Source organism: Pongo pygmaeus, chromosome 9 (assembly GCF_028885625.2).
Source record: "Pongo pygmaeus isolate AG05252 chromosome 9, NHGRI_mPonPyg2-v2.0_pri, whole genome shotgun sequence".
In the NCBI taxonomy this organism is placed as follows: Eukaryota; Metazoa; Chordata; class Mammalia; order Primates; family Hominidae; genus Pongo; species Pongo pygmaeus.
This window is the reverse complement of record NC_072382.2, coordinates 15366925-15391511: the sequence shown is the minus strand read 5'-3', so window position 1 is coordinate 15391511 and position 24587 is coordinate 15366925. Positions and strand designations below refer to the sequence as shown.

The 24587-nt window shown below is 38.3% G+C and overlaps 1 protein-coding gene across 1 annotated transcript; it reads right to left on the bottom strand.

Moving 5' to 3' along the window:
• Positions 1 to 1117: 1117 nt before the first annotated feature.
• Positions 1118 to 14773, bottom strand: TCN1 (transcobalamin 1). Its single transcript, XM_054439888.2, has 9 exons — positions 14665 to 14773; positions 12184 to 12363; positions 10851 to 10991; positions 9818 to 9973; positions 7369 to 7559; positions 4179 to 4368; positions 2963 to 3146; positions 1513 to 1631; positions 1118 to 1346 (listed from the first exon to the last, which is right to left on the bottom strand). The coding sequence occupies exons 1-9, from the start codon at positions 14741 to 14743 to the stop codon at positions 1285 to 1287; spliced, it is 1302 nt and encodes a 433-aa protein (XP_054295863.2). The 5' UTR covers positions 14744 to 14773; the 3' UTR covers positions 1118 to 1284.
• Between the last annotated feature and the right edge of the window lie 9814 nt (positions 14774 to 24587).

The following is a 24587-nucleotide window of genomic DNA, read 5'->3' as shown; positions in this document are numbered from 1 at the left end:
TTTTCTTTAAAAGTCTATCATTGATGGACATTTAGGTTGATTCCATATTTTTGCTATTGTGAATAGTGCTGTGATACACATACACGTGGTTTATATTAGATTTAGATGTAGAATGATTTATAGTCCTTTGGGTATATACCCAGTAATGAGATTGCTGGGTTGAATGGTAGTTCTGTTTTTAGCTCTTTGAGCAATCTCCACACTGCTTTCCCCAGTGGTTGAACTAATTTACACTCCTACCAACAGTGTATGTGTTTCTTTTTCTCCATAACCTTGCCAGCATCTGTTATTTTCTGACTTTTTAATAGTAGCCATTGTGACTGGTGTGGCATGGTGTCTCATTGTGGTTTTTATTTGCAGGAAATTACTTTAAATGGGTTACTGTACACTTTACATAAAGTACCTTTTGTCCTTTGGTATCTTCTAGTTTCTGACTGTACTGCATGTAGCCCAGGTACTCAGTATAAGTACAAGCTTGTACTGCCTTGATGTGATTCAACTTTTTTCCTTTAAGATGTGACTTCTTAGCATGACAAAAATTGATTAGAAAAATAAAAAAGGAAAAAAGTGAATTCTGTGGAAATGAACATTATAAGTGACTTTTTTTGCATATGTATTTTGATGATATGAATATCAGGGTGATTTTATGGGGAAATAAAGGGAAAATAAATGTAAAAGAAGAATAAGTGGGACCCAAGGGAGACAGCTGGAGGCAGGAGATGAGATTGTCTCTCAAACTACGGGCGGACCTTTTATGTATATGCCTTATGTTTCCCCCTTTCTTCTGAGCAACATGTTTTTTTACCCACTACCTGTATGAAATCAGTGTGACCAATGGGTTCCTCTCTTGCATCTGGGCCTCAGAGAGCTCAGTCTCTCACAGACTTTCTGCTTGATCTCATTGGTTGTTGCTGCAACATTAGACCTAGAACCTTATCCCCGTTTTACCCAGTTGCCCATTGCCGCTGAGATAGTTAGTAGGAGAACCTTGAGTAGAACCCCGCTTATTAGACATGTGGTCTCATTTCTTTTCACTTCAGTTCTTCCTTAGGTGGACTTTCCTCTAATAAATTTTAAAATCCTTTCAGAATGAACTAATTAGAACATGCTCTTTTTGTATAGTTGTTAATCTTTTAACAACTTTTATTGAACATGTAGAGAGAGAAGGGGAGGTTATTAACTCTCCTATTCATACTGGGATAAATGAAGAAGAAGGCATAAAGACAATCTACATGGAACTCCACTGCAGATGGATTTTATGCAGCTGAGGAAAGTTTGGGCTTATTAGTATTTGCTCCAACGAACCTCCAAGTTTTCTCCACTGTGGACAACGTAACTACCAGCTCCTGAAGAGGGAGAAGAAAGAGAACTGGGTCAAATGGTTTGACCATTAAATCACCAAATAATGGATGTCATGTCTACTAACCCCTTGGCCCAATCCCCACAAAGGCTCACACCCCTCTCCATTTGGGCCTTTTTAGCATGGGACTTTTTGGCATGTCTCTCCCTTACCTTGGCTCAGCGGTTCGCCTCCACTCAGAAGTTCCCAGTAGGTTCTGTCATTATTGTTGGCACATAGGCCCTGAATACAGGTGATATAGGGCCCCCATGAGCGCTCCTCCATTGTGAAACTGTGGGTGACAGCCAGTAGGTTACTGGAACTTAGAATTGTCAAAGGAAACCAACAATAGGCATTTCTCAAACTTTAATGTACCTGAGAATCACTTGATGACATTACAAAAAATGCAGATTTCCTGGCCCTATCCATAGATATTTTTATTTTTAGATATGAGCTGGGGGTCAGGAATCTGCGTGCTTTATAAACACTCCAGCTGATTCTAATGCAGGCACTTCACACTTCATGCTAAATTAGAGAAATGATGCTCATGGTTTCTGCTCTCCCCACCTGCCATGGTAGATACTTTTCAGATAACAGCTTCAACCTTCCACCCCAAGATAGTAACTGCTGAAGATACTGATTCAGTAGAAGAACATATTATCCTCATGTGCTAGAGACACCATAAGTTACTGAGTTTTCCCTTAGAAAAGAGGAACAGGAAAGGATAATTTGATATTTCATATTGTGTTTATTAAAAAGTGACAGGTCAGTATCTGTTTTATATTCCATAGTCATTTTTCTACCTCCCTTAAAGCCCTTGAGGGTAGCCTTTATAATATATATTATATTATTATTCTGATTTTCTTTATAGCATCCTACTCTATGATGTTAGATATGATAAATAACTGTCAACTAGAGTTAAGGAGCCAAATAAGTCATACTTTTCAGAGGCAAAGCCATTATTTTAATTTTAATACTTGACCTCCTTGACCAGTTACTTTAGTTTAGGGATCTATGAATTTTCTGAAAGTGAGGGCAGGGAGAAGCTTCAGGGTATCTGTGAAATCCTCAGTTTAAATGCTAAATTTGGCAGTGGCTCATGCCTGTAATCCCAGCACTTTGGGAGGCTGAGGTGGGCAGATCTCTTGAGCCACGGAACTCAAGACCAGCCTGTGCAACATAGTAAGATGCTGTCTGTAAAATAAATAAATAAACAAATGCCGATTTTTGTGTGTATGTTCATTTTTTTCCTGGATGAACATTCATTACATTCACTTGATTTTCAAAGGGGTCAGTGATTCAAAAAGAGTTAAGAACCACTGTTCTAGATCTCAAATGTTTGACTTTAGAAGTTACAGTTATTGAAAGAATTTTACTGAAATAAGAGAGAGCCCTGAGATTCATTAATTTATTTAGCGAACATTAATTTACTACCTATTATGTGCAGGAAGATGAAATATCTCACCTCCTATTTTAAACTCCTGCTGTGAGATGTAGATGGACAGCAAAGCTACTGACCCAGAAGCATTTTAAATATACTTTGTATTTAGGTGCAAATGCATTCTTACTGCATCTTTAGAAATGACAGCAAACGTCTTAACCTTAGGTTAGGTACAGACCTACCCAAATATAGTATCATTCATTTTCTGGGCTTTCTCCATCACACGGAGGAAGACAGAGCCATTTAGCACAGTGACATTGGCGAAATATGTTTCATTGATTCTCACAGAGTAATTGACTGAGATATATGATTGTGAGTCAGGAGGTGTTACAGTTACAGGCTCATCACTGGAGATGTTGAAGTTACCTGGCAGAGACAGAAAAGCCCAGAGCAATACTCAGAAAAATGAAAATGATATTAGAGTTTGCAGACCTACTCAACCCCTATCCAAGGACTCCTTGTCTTTATGCAGAGATGGATTTACTATAAGGAGCAATTATCATCACTCAAGGGGCAAATTTCTCATATAACTAAAACAGAAACTAAGACCCAAACTCACCAGCTTGTGAATGTTGGCACTTGGCCCAACTCCCAGCTGTTTAAGCAATTCAGTTGCTCTAACTTCTGTTTCTCACAGAGGATCCTGATTTTTTTTTTCTTTTTTTGCCTTGGCACAGCGTACAATAATGCTTGTCTTTTCTCCTTTTTATTGCTTAACATTTATTGAAAACATATGAAGTGCCAGGTACTATACTAATCATTTTACATGGATTGTCTCATTCAATCTTTACAAAAACCTATGTTAGATACTGTCCTTGTTCCCAACTTTTACATTAGAAAACTGAAGCTTAGAGGTTAAACATTTTGTCCAAGTTTCCTAAACCTGTGAGTGGCTGAACCAGGAATGGACAGAGATGTAAGACAATATCTCCTTTCCTCGTACCTGGTTGCAAAGTCGTTTGTTTGAATAAGTAATGTATGCTACAATTTTTGAATACTGGCATATCCCTTCCACACAGATGTCTCATTTCCCTGAGGGATCACTCACTGTGCAAAGTCAGAGTCACGGTACCAATCCTCTATACTTTATTTAGGATGAGAATGATGCTCAGATCCTTCTATATCCAACAGTCAGAAAATACGCCTTTGGAGATAGGCATTATTTAATCAGGTCTGCCTTGTTAATGTTTGAACTAAGAAGGACGTCTAGCACTCAGTTAAGAACAAATCCTCAGGTGACTGTAATCCCTGATAACATGATGAAAACTGAATTCTCTCTGGCAGCTGTTATGTTTTGGAGGTTTATCTGGTCACTTTTGGTTTCAAAGGACACCTGAATCTCACATGCTTTGGGTGCTATGGTGAAAAGCAAAACAGTGTGCTGTTTAATGCTTATACCTGAAGCAGAGACGCAAGAAGAGTCTTTGTTAATATCCAAGAAGGTCTTTCCCATCAGGGCAGGTAAGACCTGGGCTGCAGTGTTTGGATTACTGAATGCTCCTTGAGAAATTTCCGTGAGCACTGTATTCAGAGTTTGTTGGCAATTCCAGTCACTTTCATTATAATAGTCTGATGATACAAAGAGGGCCTAATGAGGCAGGGCAGGGGTGGGGGGTGATGAGAGATAAAGAGAGACAGAGAGAGAATATGAGACACTTCAAATAAGGCGGAAGCCTTATATATAACTATATATATAACTAATTCAGTATTAATTGAACATTGACTACCTAGGAAGCACCTCAGATAACTCAGTTATCTTTCTTGTTATCCAGAAGCTTATAAACTAGTTTGGGCAGGGAGGTTGGAACTGCTTAATAACACAAGCTATAATAGTTCCAATGAAGGCAGACTTCGCCACATTCATTTCTGTATCCCAATGCTGGCAAATACCTGTCATATAGGAGACACTCAATAAATATTAACAAACTACTGTAAAAGGAGATGCCAGAGGAATGCCCTAAGGGGTGCATCTAGTGGGATGCCTCTTTCAGAAGAGGAGAGGAGCTCACAAACATTTAATGAAGCTAAAAAAAAAAAAAAGCTTCCTGGAGAAGGTGGTATTTGAGTTAGGACTTGGAGAGTAGGATAGAGCACTCAAAAGGAACAACATGAACAAAGGTGTTAGGTAGGAATGGCCAGGACATGACCTGGCAGTAATGAGAGTATCTGCATTTTAGCAAAGTTCCTCAGGGGATTCCTCCTGGTTTAGGAGAACTGGTGTATGGGGAACATTGCAGGCAACTGTGGAAGAACAGGCTGGAGAAGGAAGTTGGGCTAGACTAGTATATGCTTGAATTTTATGGTGAGATGTCTGACCTCATTTGACTGACAACGATGAGGAGGTGTCTGACATTATTTGATTGACAATGGGGAGTCTAATAGTTCATTAAACAGAAACTGTCCTGGCAGCAGAATGTAAGCTCGATTGAAGGGGCAGAATTGTGAGGTAGTAAAAGTTAGGAGGGCATTGGGGTACGCAAGACAGGAACTAAGGTGGGTCGGACTTGAACGTGCTGCTCTGTAGTTTCCCAGGGATGGACAGTTCTTGTTTTCATCTTTTCTTGGAGGTTCTTAAGCTGACCAAGTTGTCCACAAGCATTTGTGGGATATTAAGAAAAAAGAAAAACTCATCATAGTACATTTCCTCTTAAGACACATCAATAAATGTTATTCACATACATAACAATAAATTAAATGTTATTAATATTTAAAAATACCCAACAATGTCTTGTAGGCAATTAGCTCTTGATCCTGCTGTGAATTTGTATCACCTGTAGGGCTTTTAAACCAGAGCGAGGCCCAGGCTCCACCTCTAAATTTCTGTACTACCTGGCTGGTGTGGGCCTGGGTATTAGTGTTTTCTAAGAGCTCCTTCAGGTGATTCAAATATGCAACGAAAATGGGAAAGCAGTTTATATTCAGGTCAAACTTAGTAAGGCAATCAACAACATAAATAGTAACAACAACAATACAGATAACCTTATGATTGGACCGGTGCTTACACCTCCAGCCTCCTGTTATGTTTCCCAAGGACTCTGTGCTGATCATGCCGAACACCTTGACCTTAAAATGCTTAACATTCTTTTGTGCTTTTGGGTCTTTGTCCTCACTGTCATCTCTCCCTTGAAAGTCCTCTAGCCCTGAGTCAGCCTGGAAAATATCTATTCATACTGATGATGCAGTAAAGTTTTTTTTTTTTTTTTTCTGCAAACCTTCCTTGATCGCTTCTTATATCTTCTTCCCCTTAGAGTTTGTAAATCAATGGCTGAATGAATGCAGGAATAAAATCTCAGACCTCAAAGAGCGTATGCATGACAGTGTACGTACTGAGTGTGAGTTTTGAGAACAACAGCCCAGGTCCCATCCCAATCTACACCACCTTCTGGTTTTGTGAGATTAGTTAGATTACTGACACAGTTACTGTGACTCATGCTCCTAGTTTAGGAAATGGAGGTAATGGGGTAGTTTGCTCTTATCAGCGGGGGTACATTCCAAGACCTACAGTGGATGCCTGAAACCATGGATAGTACTGAGCCTTAAATATACTATGTTTTTTCCCTATACATCCACACCTATAATAAAGTTCAGTTTATAAATTAGGCACAGTAAGAGATTAACAACAACAATAATCAAATAGAACAATTATAATAATATACTACAGCACCATTGCTCTTGTGCTTTGGGGCCATTATTAAGTAAATAAGTGTTACTTGAACACACGCACTTCAATGTTGGGACAGTTGATCTGATAACCGGCTACTAAGTGATTAACAAGCATAGACAAAGGGATGAGTCACTTCCTGGGTGGAACAGAGCGGGAAGGTGCAAGATTTTATCACACTACTCAGAATTATGCACAATGTAAAACTTATGCATTGTTTATTTCTGAAATTTTCCATTTAGTATTTTCAAGCCTCAGTTGACCTTGGGTGACTGAAACTGTGGAAAGTGAAACTGTGGATAAGGGGGGACTACTGTGTGTGTGAAAGTGTAAAACTACGTGTGATAGAACAACAAGGTAGATTGTAGTAGACTCTAGAGTTTCTTAGAGAAATTGTAGTTAGGAAAAGCTTCCTAGAAGCATTGGCTATGGGGAAGTAAAGCTGAAGATGAAAAGAGTACATGTTAGGCAGGGGAAGGGAATCATATGAGCAAAATCAAAGTTAGTATAGGAACCGCAGAACGGATAATAAGGTCTTAGGAGGCCAATAAGAAAGGAAAAAGATACTGGTGGGGCGCGGTGGCCCAAGCCTGTAATCCCAGCACTTTGGGAGGCCAAGGTGACTGGATCACCTGAAGTCAGGAGTTTGAGACCGGCCTAGCCAACATGGTGAAACTCTGTCTCTACTAAAAATAGAAAAAATTAGCCGGGTGTGGTGGTGGGTGCCTGTAATCCCAGCTACTCAGGAGGCTGAGGCAGGAGAATCACTTGAACTCGGGAGGCGGAGGTTGCAGTGAGCTGAGCTCGCACCATTGCAACTCCAGCCTGGGCAACAAGAGCGAAACTCCATCTAAAGAAAAAAAAAAAGATACTGCTTTCTTCCGAGAAGACTCCCTTCTCTGCCTCCTGTTTCACCCTCTGACTTACCTGCATGGCTTCTCCTGTGCTAAATGTGTTTCCAATGAGACCATTTTCTTTCTTCTCAGACAGAATCTTTTCTACCAGTGACTTTATATAAATACTGATGTTCTTCGAATTGCCTTCATCTGCTTTGACCTGCCCATTTATTAGACTCCTGTTCACACAGGTCAGAGCCAGGACAGCCATTGCACCAGTATCTGTCAGGAAACAAAACATTGTTGATAGGCGACCAACCATCTCAGTTTGTCCTGGGCCGAGAGGTTTCCTGGGATGTGAGACTGTCAGTGCTAAAAGAAAAACCGATCTAGAAAAACTGGGATGGTTGGTCATGCTAATTGGTGAAGAAAGATTTCTAGATACAGCAATCATCTCTCCAGCACTAACCACTCAAATATTTAAAGATTTCTTCCCAATGTTCAGTTGCCATGTACTCCATAGTTCATACCTCATACTGTAGTGCGATGGGCCTCCCACTTAAGGTTACTTAAGGGAGATGCACCTCACTAGTGGCCACCATGGCCGGTTTATTTTTCCCAGTGATAATGTACTCTGGCCATCTTTAGCTCATATACTAGCATTGTATATTTTGGTACTTATGACACTGCGTCCTGTGTTGTTCAGCTATTTCTGGTGTAGTTCATCATTTGACTTAAAGCCAAGCTCCTGGAGGATTAGAGAGTGGTGTCTTGTATGTGTGTGTGTGTGTCTGCCATCATATGTAAAGAAGTACTTGACATAGGGTCAGTGCTCAGCTGAACATATTTAAAAAGAAAATTCAAGATGCATGCTGAAAGAGAAAAAGGGAAGTGCCCTGCAAAGATATGTCTGCTGCCTGAACTCTGAAGCTCAGGCCATGGAACCCAGCTGAGGAACAGGTGTCTTTGAGAATCCAAACATCCTGGAAAGTATCTAAGAACTTGCCAAGGAAAAGAGACCCATCACACACACATAGTAGGTAAAGAGCCAGGAAATTAGCTTAAAAACAGTTTAGGGTGGGATGTAGCACAAATCTCTAAAGCTCTCTTGCTGCTGTCTGGAGTGTTTTGTTTGTTTGTTTGTTTGTTTTTTTTTTTTTTTTGAGATGGAGTCTCACTCTTGCTGCCCAGGCTGGAGTGCTGTGGTCCGATCTCACTGCAAACTCTGCCTCCTGGGTTCCAGCGATTCTCCTGCCTCAGACTCCTGAGTAGCTGGGATTACAGGAGTGAGCCACCATGCCCAGCTAATTTTGTATTTTTAGTAGAGACGGGGTTTCACCATGTTGGCGAGGCTGGTCTTGAACTCCTGACCTCGGGTGATCCACCCGCCTCGGCCTCCCAAAGTGCTGGGATAACAGGTGTGAGCCACCGCGCCCTGCCTTATTTTTTTTTTAACTACAGTTCTGGGTTTCTTTTTTTACACATACTTTGGTCATAAAACACCTATGGATTTGTAGGTGCATACACATAAACAGTATTTCACTTTTACATCTTGATTGCTCTTGTCTTTTCCATCTTTCTCTAATCTTTTAGCTATGTTGGCTGAGGGACTGAGAAAACCTAGGACGAGTCATCAAATAAACTATGTCTTTGTAAGGCTCTCAAGGGTTTCATTAGACTGATTAGAAAATAGTACTTTACAGAGTTGTTACCCAGTAAACCTCTTTACAAAAGAGGATGAGGCAAGAGACTGGAAGAAGGAAAGATAAGGACTCGTTTTCTGGCTTGATACTTGGTGTCTCCTGCGTTCTTTAGCATGGGACCTTTCCTCTCTCATGGGAAAAGAAGTCTGAGAAATCTCACATTCTCCTTACTATCCAGAAATACTAAATGGTGATTTGCTTTGAACTTCAATTTGAACTTTGAATTTGGAGAAAGATGAACTTGTATATCTGGATCCATAGAGGCTAAGCACCTATACTAACTGTCTAAAGACTTCTTTATGGATATTAAGGCTGACACAGTGGGAAATTTCTGGTTTATTTCCCAAGGTGAATATATAATCTATTGATTAAAATATTGGACTTTGTCATTGGAGAGGTGGTATTGTTCAAGACTATCGAGGTATCCAAATTGTCCCAATAAACTAGAGAAAGAGACAGTGTTAAGATAAACAAATTCCATTGCATTTCCCTTGTCTAAAACTTACCCTTTCTAAAATATTTCATGTGGATATGCTCATGCTTTATCCTCATTTTACAGAGGGAAAAATTAAGATCAAGAGTTAACATTCATTGTTTATATAACCCAAAGAAGAGCTGGAGCAGAAACCGGGTATTTCTAGTACACCACACATCTAGAAAGAAGCTTAAATGCCGTCCATCATCCATTCTTCTCAAAAAGAAAATCCCCTTTTGAGGGGACTAGAGCAAAGAGGGTAGAAAATAAAATCCAGGTACTTACTGGTAGAAAAACTCAAAGAGCAAGACCTACTGGTGACCATGTCCTCTGTACCAAGGGAATTGGGCTTAGTAACTCACCTACTGAGAACTGGCTACCAAAATAATAGTTTTTATTTTCAGGAGTGAAGTGGTTGACAACTTCGGCGGTTGAGTAGTTCCCATTGAACAGACACAAGGCCAAAACGTCCAGGCTGAGCTGGTAGTAGTTAGTCAGGGGAGTGCCATTGTGTGCTTCTAAAAAAGAGAAGAAATACCTCCCTTAATCATGGAAGTGGTAATGGAGTATGCATTTTCCATCTATTCCTACTTACTCTATTTCAATTTCTTTACATTTAAGGAAAGATGGGTAATAGAAGGGGGAGGTCACCCCTAGAATCAGAAAACCTGAGAAATGTGAAGGCTTTTAAGGGCCACTAAATTCCACTCAATTTCTTTCATTTTATAACTGAGGGGACACAGTCTTAAAGAGATTAAGATGCTATCTAGATATTCAGATGGTTACAGAGTTAGGGCCAGAATACAGGTTTTCAACCTCCAAGCCTCTTGCGTTTTCAATAGTAAGGTGTTGAAACTGTAAGTAGAAACCTAGGTTGGAGGCCATCTCAAAGGAAAATGGACTTACTGAAAAATAGAATAAATATTGGGTGGGAACTGAAATAAAAACTGCACCTCACTAGTGGCCACCATGGCCGGTTGATTTTTCCCAGTGATGATATACTCCGGCCACCTTTAGCTCATAAACTAGCATTGTATATTTTGGTACTTATGACACTGTGTCCTGTATTGTTCAGCTATTTCTGGTGTAATTCATCATTTGACTTAAAGCCAAGCTCCTGGACGATTAGAGAATGGTGCCTTGTGTGTGTGTGCGTGTGTGTCTGCCATCATATGTAAAGTAGTACTTGACATAGGTTCAACGCTCAGCTGAACATATTTAAAAAGAAAATTCAAGATGCATACTGAAAGGGAAAAAGGGAAGTGCCCTGCAAAGACATAATGAGATGAACGGGATGAAGAGGAGAAGGAAAGAGTGGAGGGGAACTTCATATAGTTCTGAATCAGTGGAGGAGAAGACAAGGTTGTCTAGGGTCTCTAAATATTTGATTCTTACCCATATTTTCAATTTCTGCTTGGAATTTGTTTTCTAGCTTGTCAATCAGGTGGTAATCATATATTAAGTTTTCCTCAGGGTTATGACATACTCCCAAAGCCAGTATAATCAAGGCAAGCTCTCCCGAGCTTACATCTGACACTGAAAAGAAAAGTATTCAAGCTTAACAAGGTACAGGCTTGTGATTTTTTTGGGCCTCCTGATTTCCTTGAGACTTATATTGCCTATCACTTTTTTCTTCTATTGCACTCTATACAGTCTTGTGTCACTTAATGATAGGGATAAATTCTGAGAAACTGGTTGTTAAGCGATTTTGTCATTGTGCAAACATCATAGAGTGTACTTACACAACCTAGATGGTATAGTTGACTACACACCTAGGCTATAGGGTACAGCTTGTTGCTCTCAGGCTAAAAACCAGTATAGCATGTTACTGTCCTGAATACTATAGGCAATTGTAGCCCAATAGTATTTCTGCATCTAAACATATCTAAGCACAGAAAAGGTACAATAAAAATACACTATTAAAATCTTGTGGGACCACAGTCATATATATTCATCATTATGTGATACATTCCTGTACGAATATTTGATTCCTCTCTTCTTTATCCTCAAAGCAGAGCCTTTTAGAGCAGTACTGTATAAATGCAAACTAAATCTTGGTCTTTTCCATAAAAATCCCAGAATCGTTTTGGAATCATACAATCCTTATGAAAGTGAAAAAAGAGGAAAAATAGATAAACAACAAGATCTTGGGGTTTTTTTTTTTTCTCTTTGTGGTACCAGCTTGCTAGGATAGTAATACTTGATTTTTTATGTTCTGCCTTTTAGAGTATCCAAACTCTCAGGATTCTCATAATTCTTATAATAATATTATGAGGTAGGTAAGAGTGGCTTCTTTTCCCCTTATACTAATTAGAAAACTGAGGCTCAGTATTAACATGACTGGTTCAAGGCCCACCCACACCCAATCCAAATCTGGATTGTTCCATGGTTGCCTGTCAATCACCAGCTTTCTTAGTTTTGATCTATATTCCCATGTGGTTGTGAACTAAGCTGGCTTATATAACAGCATTAATGGATAAGAATCCATAGCTTTTGTTTGTGGCTTCTTGAAAAAAAGTGGTTTTTAAGACCAAAAGAAGCAAGACCTAGCTCTAGGGTGAGTGGCGTGGGATTGTATTTTGGGCATGTTTCTGTTACCTCAAGTTTAGTACCATTAGAAGGGATGTAGCAGGGATACTTTGGATGCATAATTTTTAGGATTAGTTGCAGATAATCTTTAAATAGGTAGATTTTTTTTCTAAATCTTCCAGAGAATACAGAAACTTACATCTGCTTTTCACATTGTATTTGATTTGTTGGATCATCTTTTTCATCAGGGTTTGGATCTGGATTCCAACAAGTTTGAGGGACAACACAACATTGACAGCACTGGTTCCCCTGTTATAGTTTGACTGGATCATTGTATTCAACAGAGGTTTTAGGCGGATGTAGTTTTCTTCACTTACCTCTGTGGCAGAGAAGAAAGGAAATAAGAAATACATACTCAGAAAATAGTAAGACTTGCAGCAGGGGTTATATAAAAATATTTAGTAACAGATATGGCACAGACCTAGACCAATCCAGTGGCTGCTGACTGTGTTGGTGGAATAATACAAAGGTGGGTCTTGAACCCACCCCCATGCCAGACATTACTCCTTTAACAATCAACATGAAAATGTTTTAATATTTTAACAACTGGTGCAGACTTATTGTGTACTGGCAGACTCCTGCCTGGGAAATCTAGCATCATTCCCTAATTTTGTATATGAAGTTTAGATAGAGTGTCCTTAAAGAAATTTCCATAATTGGAGGCTGAGCTGAAACTAGACTACATGTCTTCCGACTCTCAGTAAGCAGGACTTTCTACTTCCTGGATTCAGTTCTTTCCTTCTCCATCTTCTAAATCAATTGGGTTAATGTTGAGAAAATGCAGGTAAAAATTCTATGTTATACTGGTGATTGGCCCCAAAACTTCATTGTCTGATTGCTCAGCTGTCTGGGCATCGAGATCATTATTTAGCATTATGCAGCCTGTGAAAAACTCTCCAGTTTTAGCCTACAATATGCCCCAATTCCAGAGATGGAGGGAAGTCACATTATACTGTGGAAGTAGGAGAATCCATAGCTCCCAAGGAAATAGAGGAGAATAAAAAGATTTACTGTTTAAAACACAGGACACTTTCTCAATATATTTTTCCATAATCTTGAGGAGTAGCCCCAAATCCTACACATCTCCAGATTATCTAATGGATTAGTGGGAGAGTGAGAAGAACATGAGGTTTGGATTCAGATTTTGGTCACATTCTGTGCTCCTTAACTTATGACTGTGAATAATAAGTTATGTAACTCGTTTTACCCTTAGTTTTCTCATTTAAAAATTGTGGCTATTAACACTTACCTTACAGATATTGGACAAGAAATCACCGAATAAACTGTAAAATGCTGCACATACTATTATTTCCAGCTCAACTGGGGTTTTTATCACTATACTTGAGAATCAAGGAAATGTAATTTCCCTTGCCCAGTTTTCTTTACTTTAAAAGAATGAGTCAAGAAGATCTGAAGAGAGTGATTGTAGAAAGGTCATGGTTTGTTGCAGACACAATGGAACAATCGTGAGTCAATTCTCTGAGATTTTGTGGAAGCATCCAGCTCAGCAGATTTTCTGGCCCTGAAACAGACTTTTTAGTTCCTGGTCAACAACTCAAATCAGCTTCCTTGAATCTCAAAGATAAATTTAATAATTATCATTATTATTTAAAATGAATTGAAAGCCAAAACCTACATAGCCATCCCCTATTCTTAGGATCCAACAGGGGAAATGTCAGGCCAAGAAGAAAAATTAGAGTCAGAAGAGTCTGTGCTTTAGCCTGTATGTATACAAGCCTGTATTCTGTGGTTTCTCTTCTTACTGGTTAGAGAGCACAGATAGTGCCACCTAGTAATCTTTGGACTGGTTTGAAGCTCAATTTCAGAGTAAAGTCTCACAAAAGAGAAGTCATGCGCTTGAGAACTGCACCAGACTTCATGAGACAATTTGCTTCAATAGTCTCCCCTCATTATCCTTTATTTATGAATGAAGCTAAAGAAATTCAGAAACGTTGGGTCATTCAATAACTAAGGGATCAAACTAAACCTGAATTCAGTTTTCCCTTCTCTTACTTTAATGTTCTTTTACAGAACCACACAATCTCTGGGGTCAACACCCATGCAAGAGATGATGGAACTTTATCCCATGTGTCCTGGGAAAGAGTTGAAGGAAGGTGGACATGCAACTTGGAACATCTAAACTCACTTATGACAAGACAGCAGTCATCACTATTTGAAAGAGATTATTATTTTTTTCTATGTAGTTACAAGGGGTTAACCCAAAAATCATGCGTTGAATTTCAGGAAAAAAAGATTGCATATCAAGACCAAAATATAACTTTCCATGATCTAGAAAAGTTTCTGGGAGCATACATTTTCTGTCATTGGAAATTCACATGAATAGAGAGTTACTTGGTAGGGATGCTGTGCTAGAGAGGATCTGAGCATAGAAAGAGCAGTTAGTCAAGTGAACACACAATCTATAATTCCTCTTACAACAACATGCATTGTGAGACTTTCCTCACCATCATCTCCTGCCACCCTTTTCATCATTCATGGGGTCCAACCACATATGAAACTGGAATGGGATCTTTTCTCAGGTAACTCTACATAGAGTCTCTTGTCAACAGTATTCAGTAGACTATCATTCTAGAGTAATTTTAGCTCAAAGTTTACTCACCACAGATCTCACATAGTTGGCTTGGAATAAGAGAAAACAGTAAGAGCCCCACTAGGGGCAGCTGGTGTGACTGTCTCATCTCTCCAACAGTGTACCAGAATGTTGAGGAATTGGCTGGCTATTTATTAAGTGATGGGCAGAAGGTAATGAGAGCTCCTCCTTCAGGTTGCCTCAGTCTCTTTTCACTCAAGCAAATATTGAGCAATGTCGGGAGGTGTGGTCAAGTGTATTTGTCCATGTGATGTAATAAATAAGGAAGAAGACTTGAAGGATGTGGTTAGGGAGAATGAGGCAATAACTTTCCTTTGTCTCCTGTCCTAAACCTTCGGGATTCACATCTATTATTTGCTTTCTGCCCAGTGAACATATATTAGGCAAATGACTGTTTCCTGTAATCTTTCCTTTTTTTTCCATTTCACTTTATGTTTTATGTTTCCTGATAAAGTAGATTTGATCATGCAAACACATACAACATATAAAAATGGAAGTGAAAGAAGACATCCAAATGGGAAGCAGGCATATGAAAAGGTGCTTGAAAAAGTGCTTAACATCATTGATCATCAGATAAATGGAAATCAAAGCTACAGTGAGGTATCCTCTCATCTCAGTTAAAAATGGCTTTATTCAAAACACAGGCAATAACAAATGCTGGCAAGGATGTAGAGAAAAGGGAAGCCTCGTACACTGTTGGTGGGAATGTAAATTAGTACAATCACTATGGAGAAGAGTTTGGAAGTTCCTCAAAAAACTAAACATAGAGCTACCATATGATCCAGCAATCCCACTGCTGGCTATATACCCAAAAGAAAGAAGGCCAGTATATTGAAGAGATATCTGCACTCCCATGTTTGTTGCAGCACTGTTCACAATAACCAAGATTTGGAAGCAAGCTAAGTGTCTATCAACAGATAAATGAACACAGAAAATGTCATACATATACACAATGGAGTACTATTCAGCCATATAAAAGAATGAAATCCTGTCAGTTGTGACAAAATGGATGGAACTGGAGATAATTACGTTAAGTGAAATAAGCCAGGAACAGAAAGACATACATTGCATGTTCTCGCTTATTTGTGAGATCTAAAAATCAAAACAATTGAATTCATAGAGATAGAGAATGAAAAGATGGTTACCGGGGGCTGGGAAGGGTAGTGGTGGGAAGGAGGTGGGGAGGGTTAATGGATACAAAATATTAGAAAGAATGAATAAGACCTACTATTGGTAGCATAACAGAGTGACTATAGTCAATGATAATTTAATTGTACATTTTAAATAACTAATAGTATAACTGGATTGTTTGTAACATAAAGGATAAATGCTTGACAGGATGGATACCCCCTTCTCTATGATGTGATTATTACACATTGCATGCCTGTATCAAAACATTTCATGAGCCCCATAAATATATACACCTACTATATACCCACAAAAATTGAAATAAAAAATTTTGAAAACGGAAGTAAAAGTTGTAAGTCTGAAATTGAAGCAGGCAGTATTGGAGAACCCAGCACATGAGGGTATCTTTGGCATAGTGGTTTCCAAACTATGATTTTTCTCCTAAGATAGATTCCCTGAGAGTTTCCTAACCAAGGAGGAAAACCAGAGAGCTATACATCAAATGTGAATTTCTGCCCTGCCAGGACAGTTGCTACATGTGAGAAGTGTTGCCTATCACACAGTTCTTCTGAGAACTATTAGAGAATACTGTCAGCCTAGCTAAGGACGTCGTGACTTAATGAGCCACTGTTTGCATTGTATCTCTGTGATGGTTAATTTTCTGTGTCAACTTGACTGGCACCTGAGTGCCCAGATTAAACATTATTTCTGGATGTATCTGTGAGGGTGTTTCCAGATAGGATTAGCTTTTAATTGGTGGACTCTGGAAAGTAGAATGCCGTCTCCAATGTAGGTGGGCATCAATCAATCTGTTGAGACCCTGAATAGAATAAAATGGTGAAGGAACGGGGAATTTACCCTTTTTTTTGCTTCCTGCCAGCCTGTTTGAGCCAGGACATCTTATCTTCTCCAGCCCTCAAACTGAGATTTACACCATCGGCTCCCCTGGTTCTTGGGCTTTCAGTTTGGCTCAGAGCGATTCAGATCACTCCACTGACTTTTCTGGGCCTCTAGCATGCAGACAGTAGACTGTGGGACTTCTCAGCCTCCATAACGGCAAGAATCAACTCCTTGTAATAAATCTCTTTCTCTCTCTCATATATTTGTATAAAACATATGTGGAAACCACCATTCTACGCTCTGTTTCCATGTATTTGATAATTTTTAGAATCTACATATAAATGAGATCATAGTATTTGTCTGTGACTTATTTCATTTAGCATGATATTCTTCAGGTTCATCCACACTGTCTCAAGGGGCACTATTTCCTTCTTTTTTATGGCTGAATACTATTCTATTATATAAATATAAATATATATGTATATACACACACACACATATATGTGTGTGTGTGTATAAATCACAATTTTTATCCTTTCATCCATCAACAGATACGTAGGTTGTTTCTATGTCTTTGCTATTGTGAATAATGCTGCAATGAACATGGGAGTACATATTTTATATATATATATATATGTAATACTTTTTTTTTTTTTTTTGAGATGGCGTTTCTCTCTTGTCGCCCAGGCTGGAGTGCAAATGGCGCAATCTTGGCTCACTGGAAACTCCACCTCCTGGGTCCAAGCGATTCTCCTGCCTCAGCCTCCAGAGTAGCTGGGATTACAGGCATCTGCCACCATACAGGCCAGCTTCTCTACTTTTCTATTTTTTTTTGGTAGAGACAGGTTTTCAACATGTTGATCAGGCTGGTCTAGAACTCCTGACCTCAGGTGATCCACCCACCTCGGCCTCCCAAAGTGCTGGGATTACAGGCATGAGCCACCGTGCCCATTCGTGAGTACATATATTTCTTTGAAACATTGCTTTTGCTTCCTTTGGATATACACCCAGAAGTAAGATTGTTGGATCATATTGCAGTTCTATTTATAATTTTTTGAGGAACCACCACACTATCTTCCATAACGGTTGTGCAAATTTACATTCTGCAAACACAAAGGATTCTCTTTTCTCTACATCCTCGTCGATACTTTGTTATCTTTTGTCTTTTTGATAATAGTCACCCTAACAGGTATAAGGTGATATCATATGATGATCTGATTTGAATTTCTCTGATGATTAGTGATATTGTGCATGTTTTCACATGCCTGTTTGCCATTTTTATGTCTTCTTTGGAAAATGTTGAGGTCCTTAGCCCATTTTAAAATCAGGTTATTTGTTTTGTTTTTGTTTTCGTCTTGCTATTGAATTGCATGTTTCTTACATATTTTGGATATTAATCTATTATCACATATAGGTTTGCAAATATTTTCTCAAATATTCCACAGCAACTTGGATGGAGCTGGAGGCAATTATTCTAAGCAACACAGGAGTGGAAAACCAAAAAACATATTTTCTTGCTTATTATTAACGTTATTTCATTCCTTTTAATTGCTCAGTAGTGGAATTCTTCTACACCCTATTTGTTGAGAGTTGTTTTTTTTATCATGAAAGGATGCTAAATTTTTTTTATTGCTTTTTTTTGCATCTTATTTTAATGTGCTGTTGAATTTGGTGTGTTGAATTTGGTGCTGTTGAATTTGTTGAGGATTTTTGCATCTATGTTTATTATGGATATTGGCCTGTGATTTTTTTTGGTAGTGTCCTTATCTGGCTTTGGTATTAGGGTAATACTCATCTTGTAAAATGAGTTTGGAAATATTCTTTCTACAATTTTTTGGGAACAGTTTGTGAGGAATTGCCATTAATTCTTCTTTAGGTATTTGGTAGAATTCACCAGTGAAGCATCTGGTCCTAGGCTTTTCTTTGTAGGGAGATTTTTGATTGCTGATTCAGTACCCTTATTTATATTTTTGGTCTGTTCAGATTTTCTATGTCTTCATGATTCATTGTTGGTACATTGTATATTTCTAGGAATTTATGCATTTCTTCTAGGTTATCCAATTTGCTGGCATATAATTGTTCATAGTAGTCTCGTATGATTCTTTGTATTTCTGTGATAGCAGTTGTAATGTCTTCACTTCTTTCATTTATAATTTTACTTATTTGAGTTTTCTCTCTTTTTTTCTTGGTTATTCTAGCTAAAGGTTTGTCGATTTTTTTTTATCTTTTCCAAAAACCAACTCTTAGTTTTGTTGATCTTTTCCATTGTTTTTCTATTCTCTATTTTATTTGTTTCTGCTTTGATCTTTGTTGTTTCCTTCTTTCTGATAACTTTGGGTTTGGATTATTCTTTTTCTAGTTCCTTAATGTTTAAACTTAGTTTGTTCATTTGAAATCTTTATTTTTTCTTAATGTAGACATTTATAACTATGAATTTTCCTCTCAGTACTGCTTTTGCTGTATCCTATATGTTTTCAGATATTGAGTTTACCTTTTCATTTGTCTCAAGATACTTTTTTACTTCCTCATTAATTTCCTCTTTGGCTCCTTGATTGTTCAGGAGTGTATTATCTAATTTCCATGTATTTGTAAATTTTCCAATTTTTCTCACATTATTGATTTCCAGTTTCATACCATTGGGGTCAGAAAAGATACTTGATATAATTTCAATATTCTTAAATTTGTTAACACTTATTTTGTGACTTAATGTGGTCTATCCTGGAGAATGTTTTATATGTGCCTGAGAAGAATGTGTACTCCCACTCCCCTGCTGTTGGATGGAATGTTCTGTATATGTCTGTTAGGTCCATTTGGTCTAAGTATTGTTCAAATATGGTAGTTCCTTATTGATTTTCTGCCTGGATTATCTATCCATTGTTGAGTGTGGGGTATTAAAGTCACCTACTGTTACTGTTTTGCTGTTTATTTTTCACATTAGTTCTGTTAATATTTGCTTTATGCACCCAATGTTGGGTACATAAATATTTATAATTTTTATATCTTTTTGATGAATTGGCTCCTTTATCATTATATAATGATTTTCTTTGTCTCTTGTAACGATTTCTTTGTCTCTTGTAACCTCGGCCTCCCAAAGTGTAGGGATTACAAGCATGAGGCACCAAGCCCGGCCAAGAATCTTGCCTTTTATTCATGCAGCCACTCTGTCTTTTGATTGGAGAATTTAATCCATTTAAGTTTCAAGTAATTTTGATGAGTAAGGACTTACCATTGCCATTTTGTTAATTGTTTTCTGACTGTTTTATAGTTCTTTTTTTCCTTTTTTCTTCTGTTGCTTTCCTTGTGATTTGATGACTTTGTAGCTGTATACTTCAATTCCTTTCTCTTAATGTTTTGTGTATCTATTACAGATTTTTCTAAAACTGGTTTTTAACAAGTCACTTCTACTTTGCTGCTTCCAACAGTGTTTCTAAATTCTCATTTTACTTGAACTGATAGTTGATTACTCTCTTTTTCTTACTTCATTTGGCTGGAACACCATCCTTTTCTGGAGTTTTTCTACCTTTCTAACTCTTCCTTTTTGGTGTTTTCTTGCCACTTTCTCCTAATATATTTGACTTCTAAATGTTGCAATCTTCTAGGGTTCAGTGTCTAAAACTCTTCGTTCTCCTATGTTGCTCTCATTTAATCCCAAGGCTTTAAATGACACCTATATGCTAGTGTTTCTAAAATTTATATCTTTATATAGAACATCTTTCTAAATTTAGATTTAAATTGAGGCCGGGTCATGTGACTGTCTTGGGTCAAGAGGTGGTTAGCAAATATGAAAGAGGTAGTTAGCAAATATGAAATAGGTGGAAATTTAAAAATTCCTTCTGCTTTGGGTTTTGTGTTTTGAATTCTGTGATCCACAATGTGTATAAAACTGAACTCATGTTCTAGTTGTTATAGCTGTGACCTTCTAGAAAGGCCATATAGAGGAGAACTGAAACATGCTAGCTGTAGGCTGCCAACTACCTGACATTGAATGAAATGCCTTTAGATTATTTAGCTTTAGTTGAGCTACCAGATGACTAAAGTCACATGAATAACACTGGCCAAGACCAGTAGAAGTGCCTAGCTAAACCTAGCCCAAGCTGCTACACATAGATTTGCGAGAAAATGATTGTTTTAAGCCACTAAGTCTTGGGGTAGTTGTTTATGTGGCAGTAGAAAAATAATACACTATACTTGGAATTTTTTCCAGTTATATAGTTCAAGCAATATTTTAATCAGCTGACCATCTATTTCATTCCCAGTTACTTCATGTTTTGTTAGATGATGTCATAAATCACTGTGGATCAAAGCACTTCTGTTGTCACTCTGATTCTGTAGCCAGCTATGGTAATTTCTACAACTTGTCTTCGATGATTAGGTACTGCCATCTAATTTTGGCTAATCTGGAATCACATTACAGTGACTGAGATAATTTCAATGGCTAAATCTTTCACTGTCAATCCCAACAACTTCCCTTTACTAATTCATATGTTAATATCTAGTTAAGGTAGTATTCTCTGGGCCTTTCCAGGAAAGAAAGAGGCCAGGTGAGTTGGAAGAGATTTTGTACTTGTCTCCTTGGGGCATAATGGGATCCAATCCTAATGATGGTTCTAGAGGCAATTTAATATTGTACATAGTAAATCTCCTTCTAAATTCTTATCTCTCTTAGCCTTTGGCTACAAATTTCTGGCATCTCACTGAACTGAAGTATATAGTTTAATGGTTTTTAGTGTATTCACAAATATGTGCAAACTATCACCCCATAATCAATGATAAAGCATTTTCATCACCTCAAAAGAAACCTCATACCCATCAGCAGTGACTAACCAGTCCTCCCAGTCTTAGGAAACCACTTGTCTACTTTCTGCCTCTATACTTTGCCTTTTCTGGACATTCATATAAATGGAATCATACAATATATGGTCTTTTATAACTAGTTTTTGCATTCAGCATAATGTTTTCAAGTTTCATCTATGTTGTAGCATGTATCAGAAGTTCTTTTTTTTTTTTTTTTGAGACAGAGTTTCACTCCTGTTGCCTAGGCTTGAGTGCAATGGCGAGATCTCGGCTCACTGCGATCTCCACCTCCTGGGTTCAAGTGATTCCCCTGCCTCAGCCTCCTGAGTAGCTGGGATTACAGGTGCCTGCCACCACATCCGGCTAATTTTTGTACTTTTAGTAGAGACAGGGTTTCGCCATGTTGGCCAGGCTGGTCTCGAACTCCTGACCTCAGGTGATCCACCTGCCTTGGCCTCCCAAAGTGTGATTACAGGTGTGAGCCACCATGCCCGGCTCAGAACTTCAGTTTTAATGGCCAAATAATATTCTATTATGTGGATATATAACATTTTATTTATTTGGTAGTAGTCTTTTTTTATTTTTTTGAGACAGGGGCTCACTCTGTCACCCAGAGTAGAGAGCAGCATAAACACCGCTCACTGCAGCCTCGACCTCCCAGGCTTAGGTGATCCTCTCACCTCAGTCTCTGAGTAGCTGGGACTACAGGCATGCACCACAATGCCCAGCTAATTTTTGAATTTTTTGTAGAGATGGAGTTTCACCGTGTTGTTCAGGCTGGTCTTGAACTCCTGGGCTCAAGCAATCTGCCCACCTTGGCCTCCCAAAGTGCTGGGATTACAGGCGTGAGCACCATACCTGACTCTTTTCAGTAGTTGATGGACATTTTTGTTGTTTCTATTTTTTTTGGCCAATGCTGCTATAAACATTTGTTTACAAGTTTTCTATGGACATTTTCAATTCTCTCAGTGTATATTTAGGAGTGGAATTCCTGGGTCTTATGGTAACATTGTCTCTACCTTCTCTAATGACTAATGATGTTGAACATCTTTTCATGAAGTTATTGGATATTTGTATATATCTAATATATATACAAATACACACACACACACACACACATATATATATATATATATATATTTTTTTTGAGACAGTCTTGCTCTGTTGCCCAGGCTGGAGTGCAGTGGCACGATATCAGCTAGCTGTAACCTCCACCTCCTGAGTTCAAGCAGCTCTCATATCTCAGCCTCCCGAGTAGCTGAGATTATAGGTCTGTGCTATTGCGTCCAGCTATTTTTTGTATTTTGTTTTCAGTAGAGACAGGGTTTCTCCATGTTGGCTAGGCTGGTCTTGAACTCCTGGCCTCAAGTGATCTGCATTCCTCGTCTTCCCAAAGTACTGGGATTACAGGCATAAGCCACCACACCTGGCATCTTTTTTAAAGAGAAAACTATTCAGAACTAATTGTTTTAATTGGGTTTCCATACATCTTTTTATTAGTGAGCTGTAAGAGTTCTTTGTGTATATTCTAGATACCTAATTTGCAAATATTCTCCCATTTTGTGGGTTGTATTTTCTACCTGAATTCTTAAAAATCACTGAATATAGTTGATTCTTCCTTCAAATTCTAGATACATTTTCCCCACGTTTTCTGTTGCAATATCATCAACGCTTAGCCCTGTAATTTTTCTCCCAGTTTTTTTTTGACTCCCTCTTTGTACTCACTACCAATCTTTTTTGAAACTTTAAATGATGTATGACCTCAGAGCTTTGTACTAATATTATTTCTCATGCTACACACGCTCTCTAGGTGTTCTCACCCACATTCAAACCATCAAATAGCCTAATATCTTCCCAATTTTTACTTTTATGTTAGATTCTCTTGAGTCCCAACTTATAGCCAAATGCCTTCTCTGTAATTCTACTTGGATGTCTTATAGCAATTTAAAAATCAGCATATCCAAAATTGAGTTCTTAGTTTTCCATTGCAAACTTACTTCTTTATCAGTTTAGCCATCTTTGCCATTTTAATAGCTCTGTGACCTTCAGTAAATCTTTAATTTCTCTAGGTCTCCAAAATGTAGAAAATAGTTCTTATATCCTAGGTTTTCATGAGGAGTCAATGAGTTAATATATGGAGGGTCTTAGAGTAGTACCTGGTGCGTAATAAGCAGTACGTAATTGATGGCTATTATTGTCTCACTAATAACCATCAACTCAGTTATACCTGCCCAAAGTCTGGTTGTTATGCCTGATACTTCTGTCTCCTTTGATCACTTAACCAACCAACCAGAGTGACACATTCTACCTTCTGGGACAGTCTGTTTCGCCCTGCCTTTCCTGCCAATACTCTGGTCAACATTTCCAGTTTCTTGCCCTCTCCGAAATAGCTTCCACATTTGTGTATTACTATTCACTTGTACCCCTCTCCAAGCCATTCTCCGCCCCAACTCCTACAGCAGCACTTCTCCAACTTGAGTCATATATGGACCACATTTAGAGAAGGAATTCTTGAGGAACACAGTCTGAAATACACTGTCTTAAGACTTTTAATCCAAGAAAATGGAAGTTTTGAATTTTCTTTTGCAATAGAGATATGTTGTTATTGTGCTGATGTTTTTAAAAAATATTTTAAAATCCTCATTCCTGGTTAAATCCTTGAAGCCTTCCACTCCATTTTGAATAAAACTCCAGACTTGAAATGTGATCTCTAAGAACGAGTACTTTCTGGCCATTTGTTAGCCACTCTCTTGACATTCTGTACTTTCGTTTGTAGCACTTATGAGAATAGCAATTAATTTTTTGCAGAATTATTTCTTAACTGTGTGTATTTAATGTTTGTTTCCCTGCCTGACTGCGAATTCCTCAAAGGTAGCGATACATCTTTCTCGTTCACTATTGTGTCCTCCACTGTACCATGCAAAACGCCTATGATGTAAGAGGTTATCAAAATGTTTGCTGAAAGGAACCTCAGATCCTTAAGCCAAATGATAAATTAATAACACATACTGGTAGATAATCTCATTGGATAAATATTAGAAGTTTTTACAGGAGCAAACTAGGAAAAAAGTAAATGATAGAGGGGCCTTCCATGGAAATCAGGAGTGCCATGGGGATGTAAACATCCGGGGTTAAAGTCAAAGTGACCCAAGCATTAAGTATGTTGTTGA

Excerpts from the sequence above, each read along its gene's own strand:
- TCN1 (XM_054439888.2), bottom strand. The coding sequence starts at position 14,743 with ATGAGACAGTCACACCAGCTGCCCCTAGTGGGGCTCTTACTGTTTTCT. Across the intron at positions 9,974-10,850 it reads AGCAGAAATTGAAAATATGG|AAGCACACAATGGCACTCCC; the intron begins GTAAGAATCAAA and ends TCTCTTTTTTAG. Across the intron at positions 1,632-2,962 it reads ATGAATGATACTATATTTGG|TTTCACAATGGAGGAGCGCT; the intron begins GTAGGTCTGTAC and ends TGTCACCCACAG.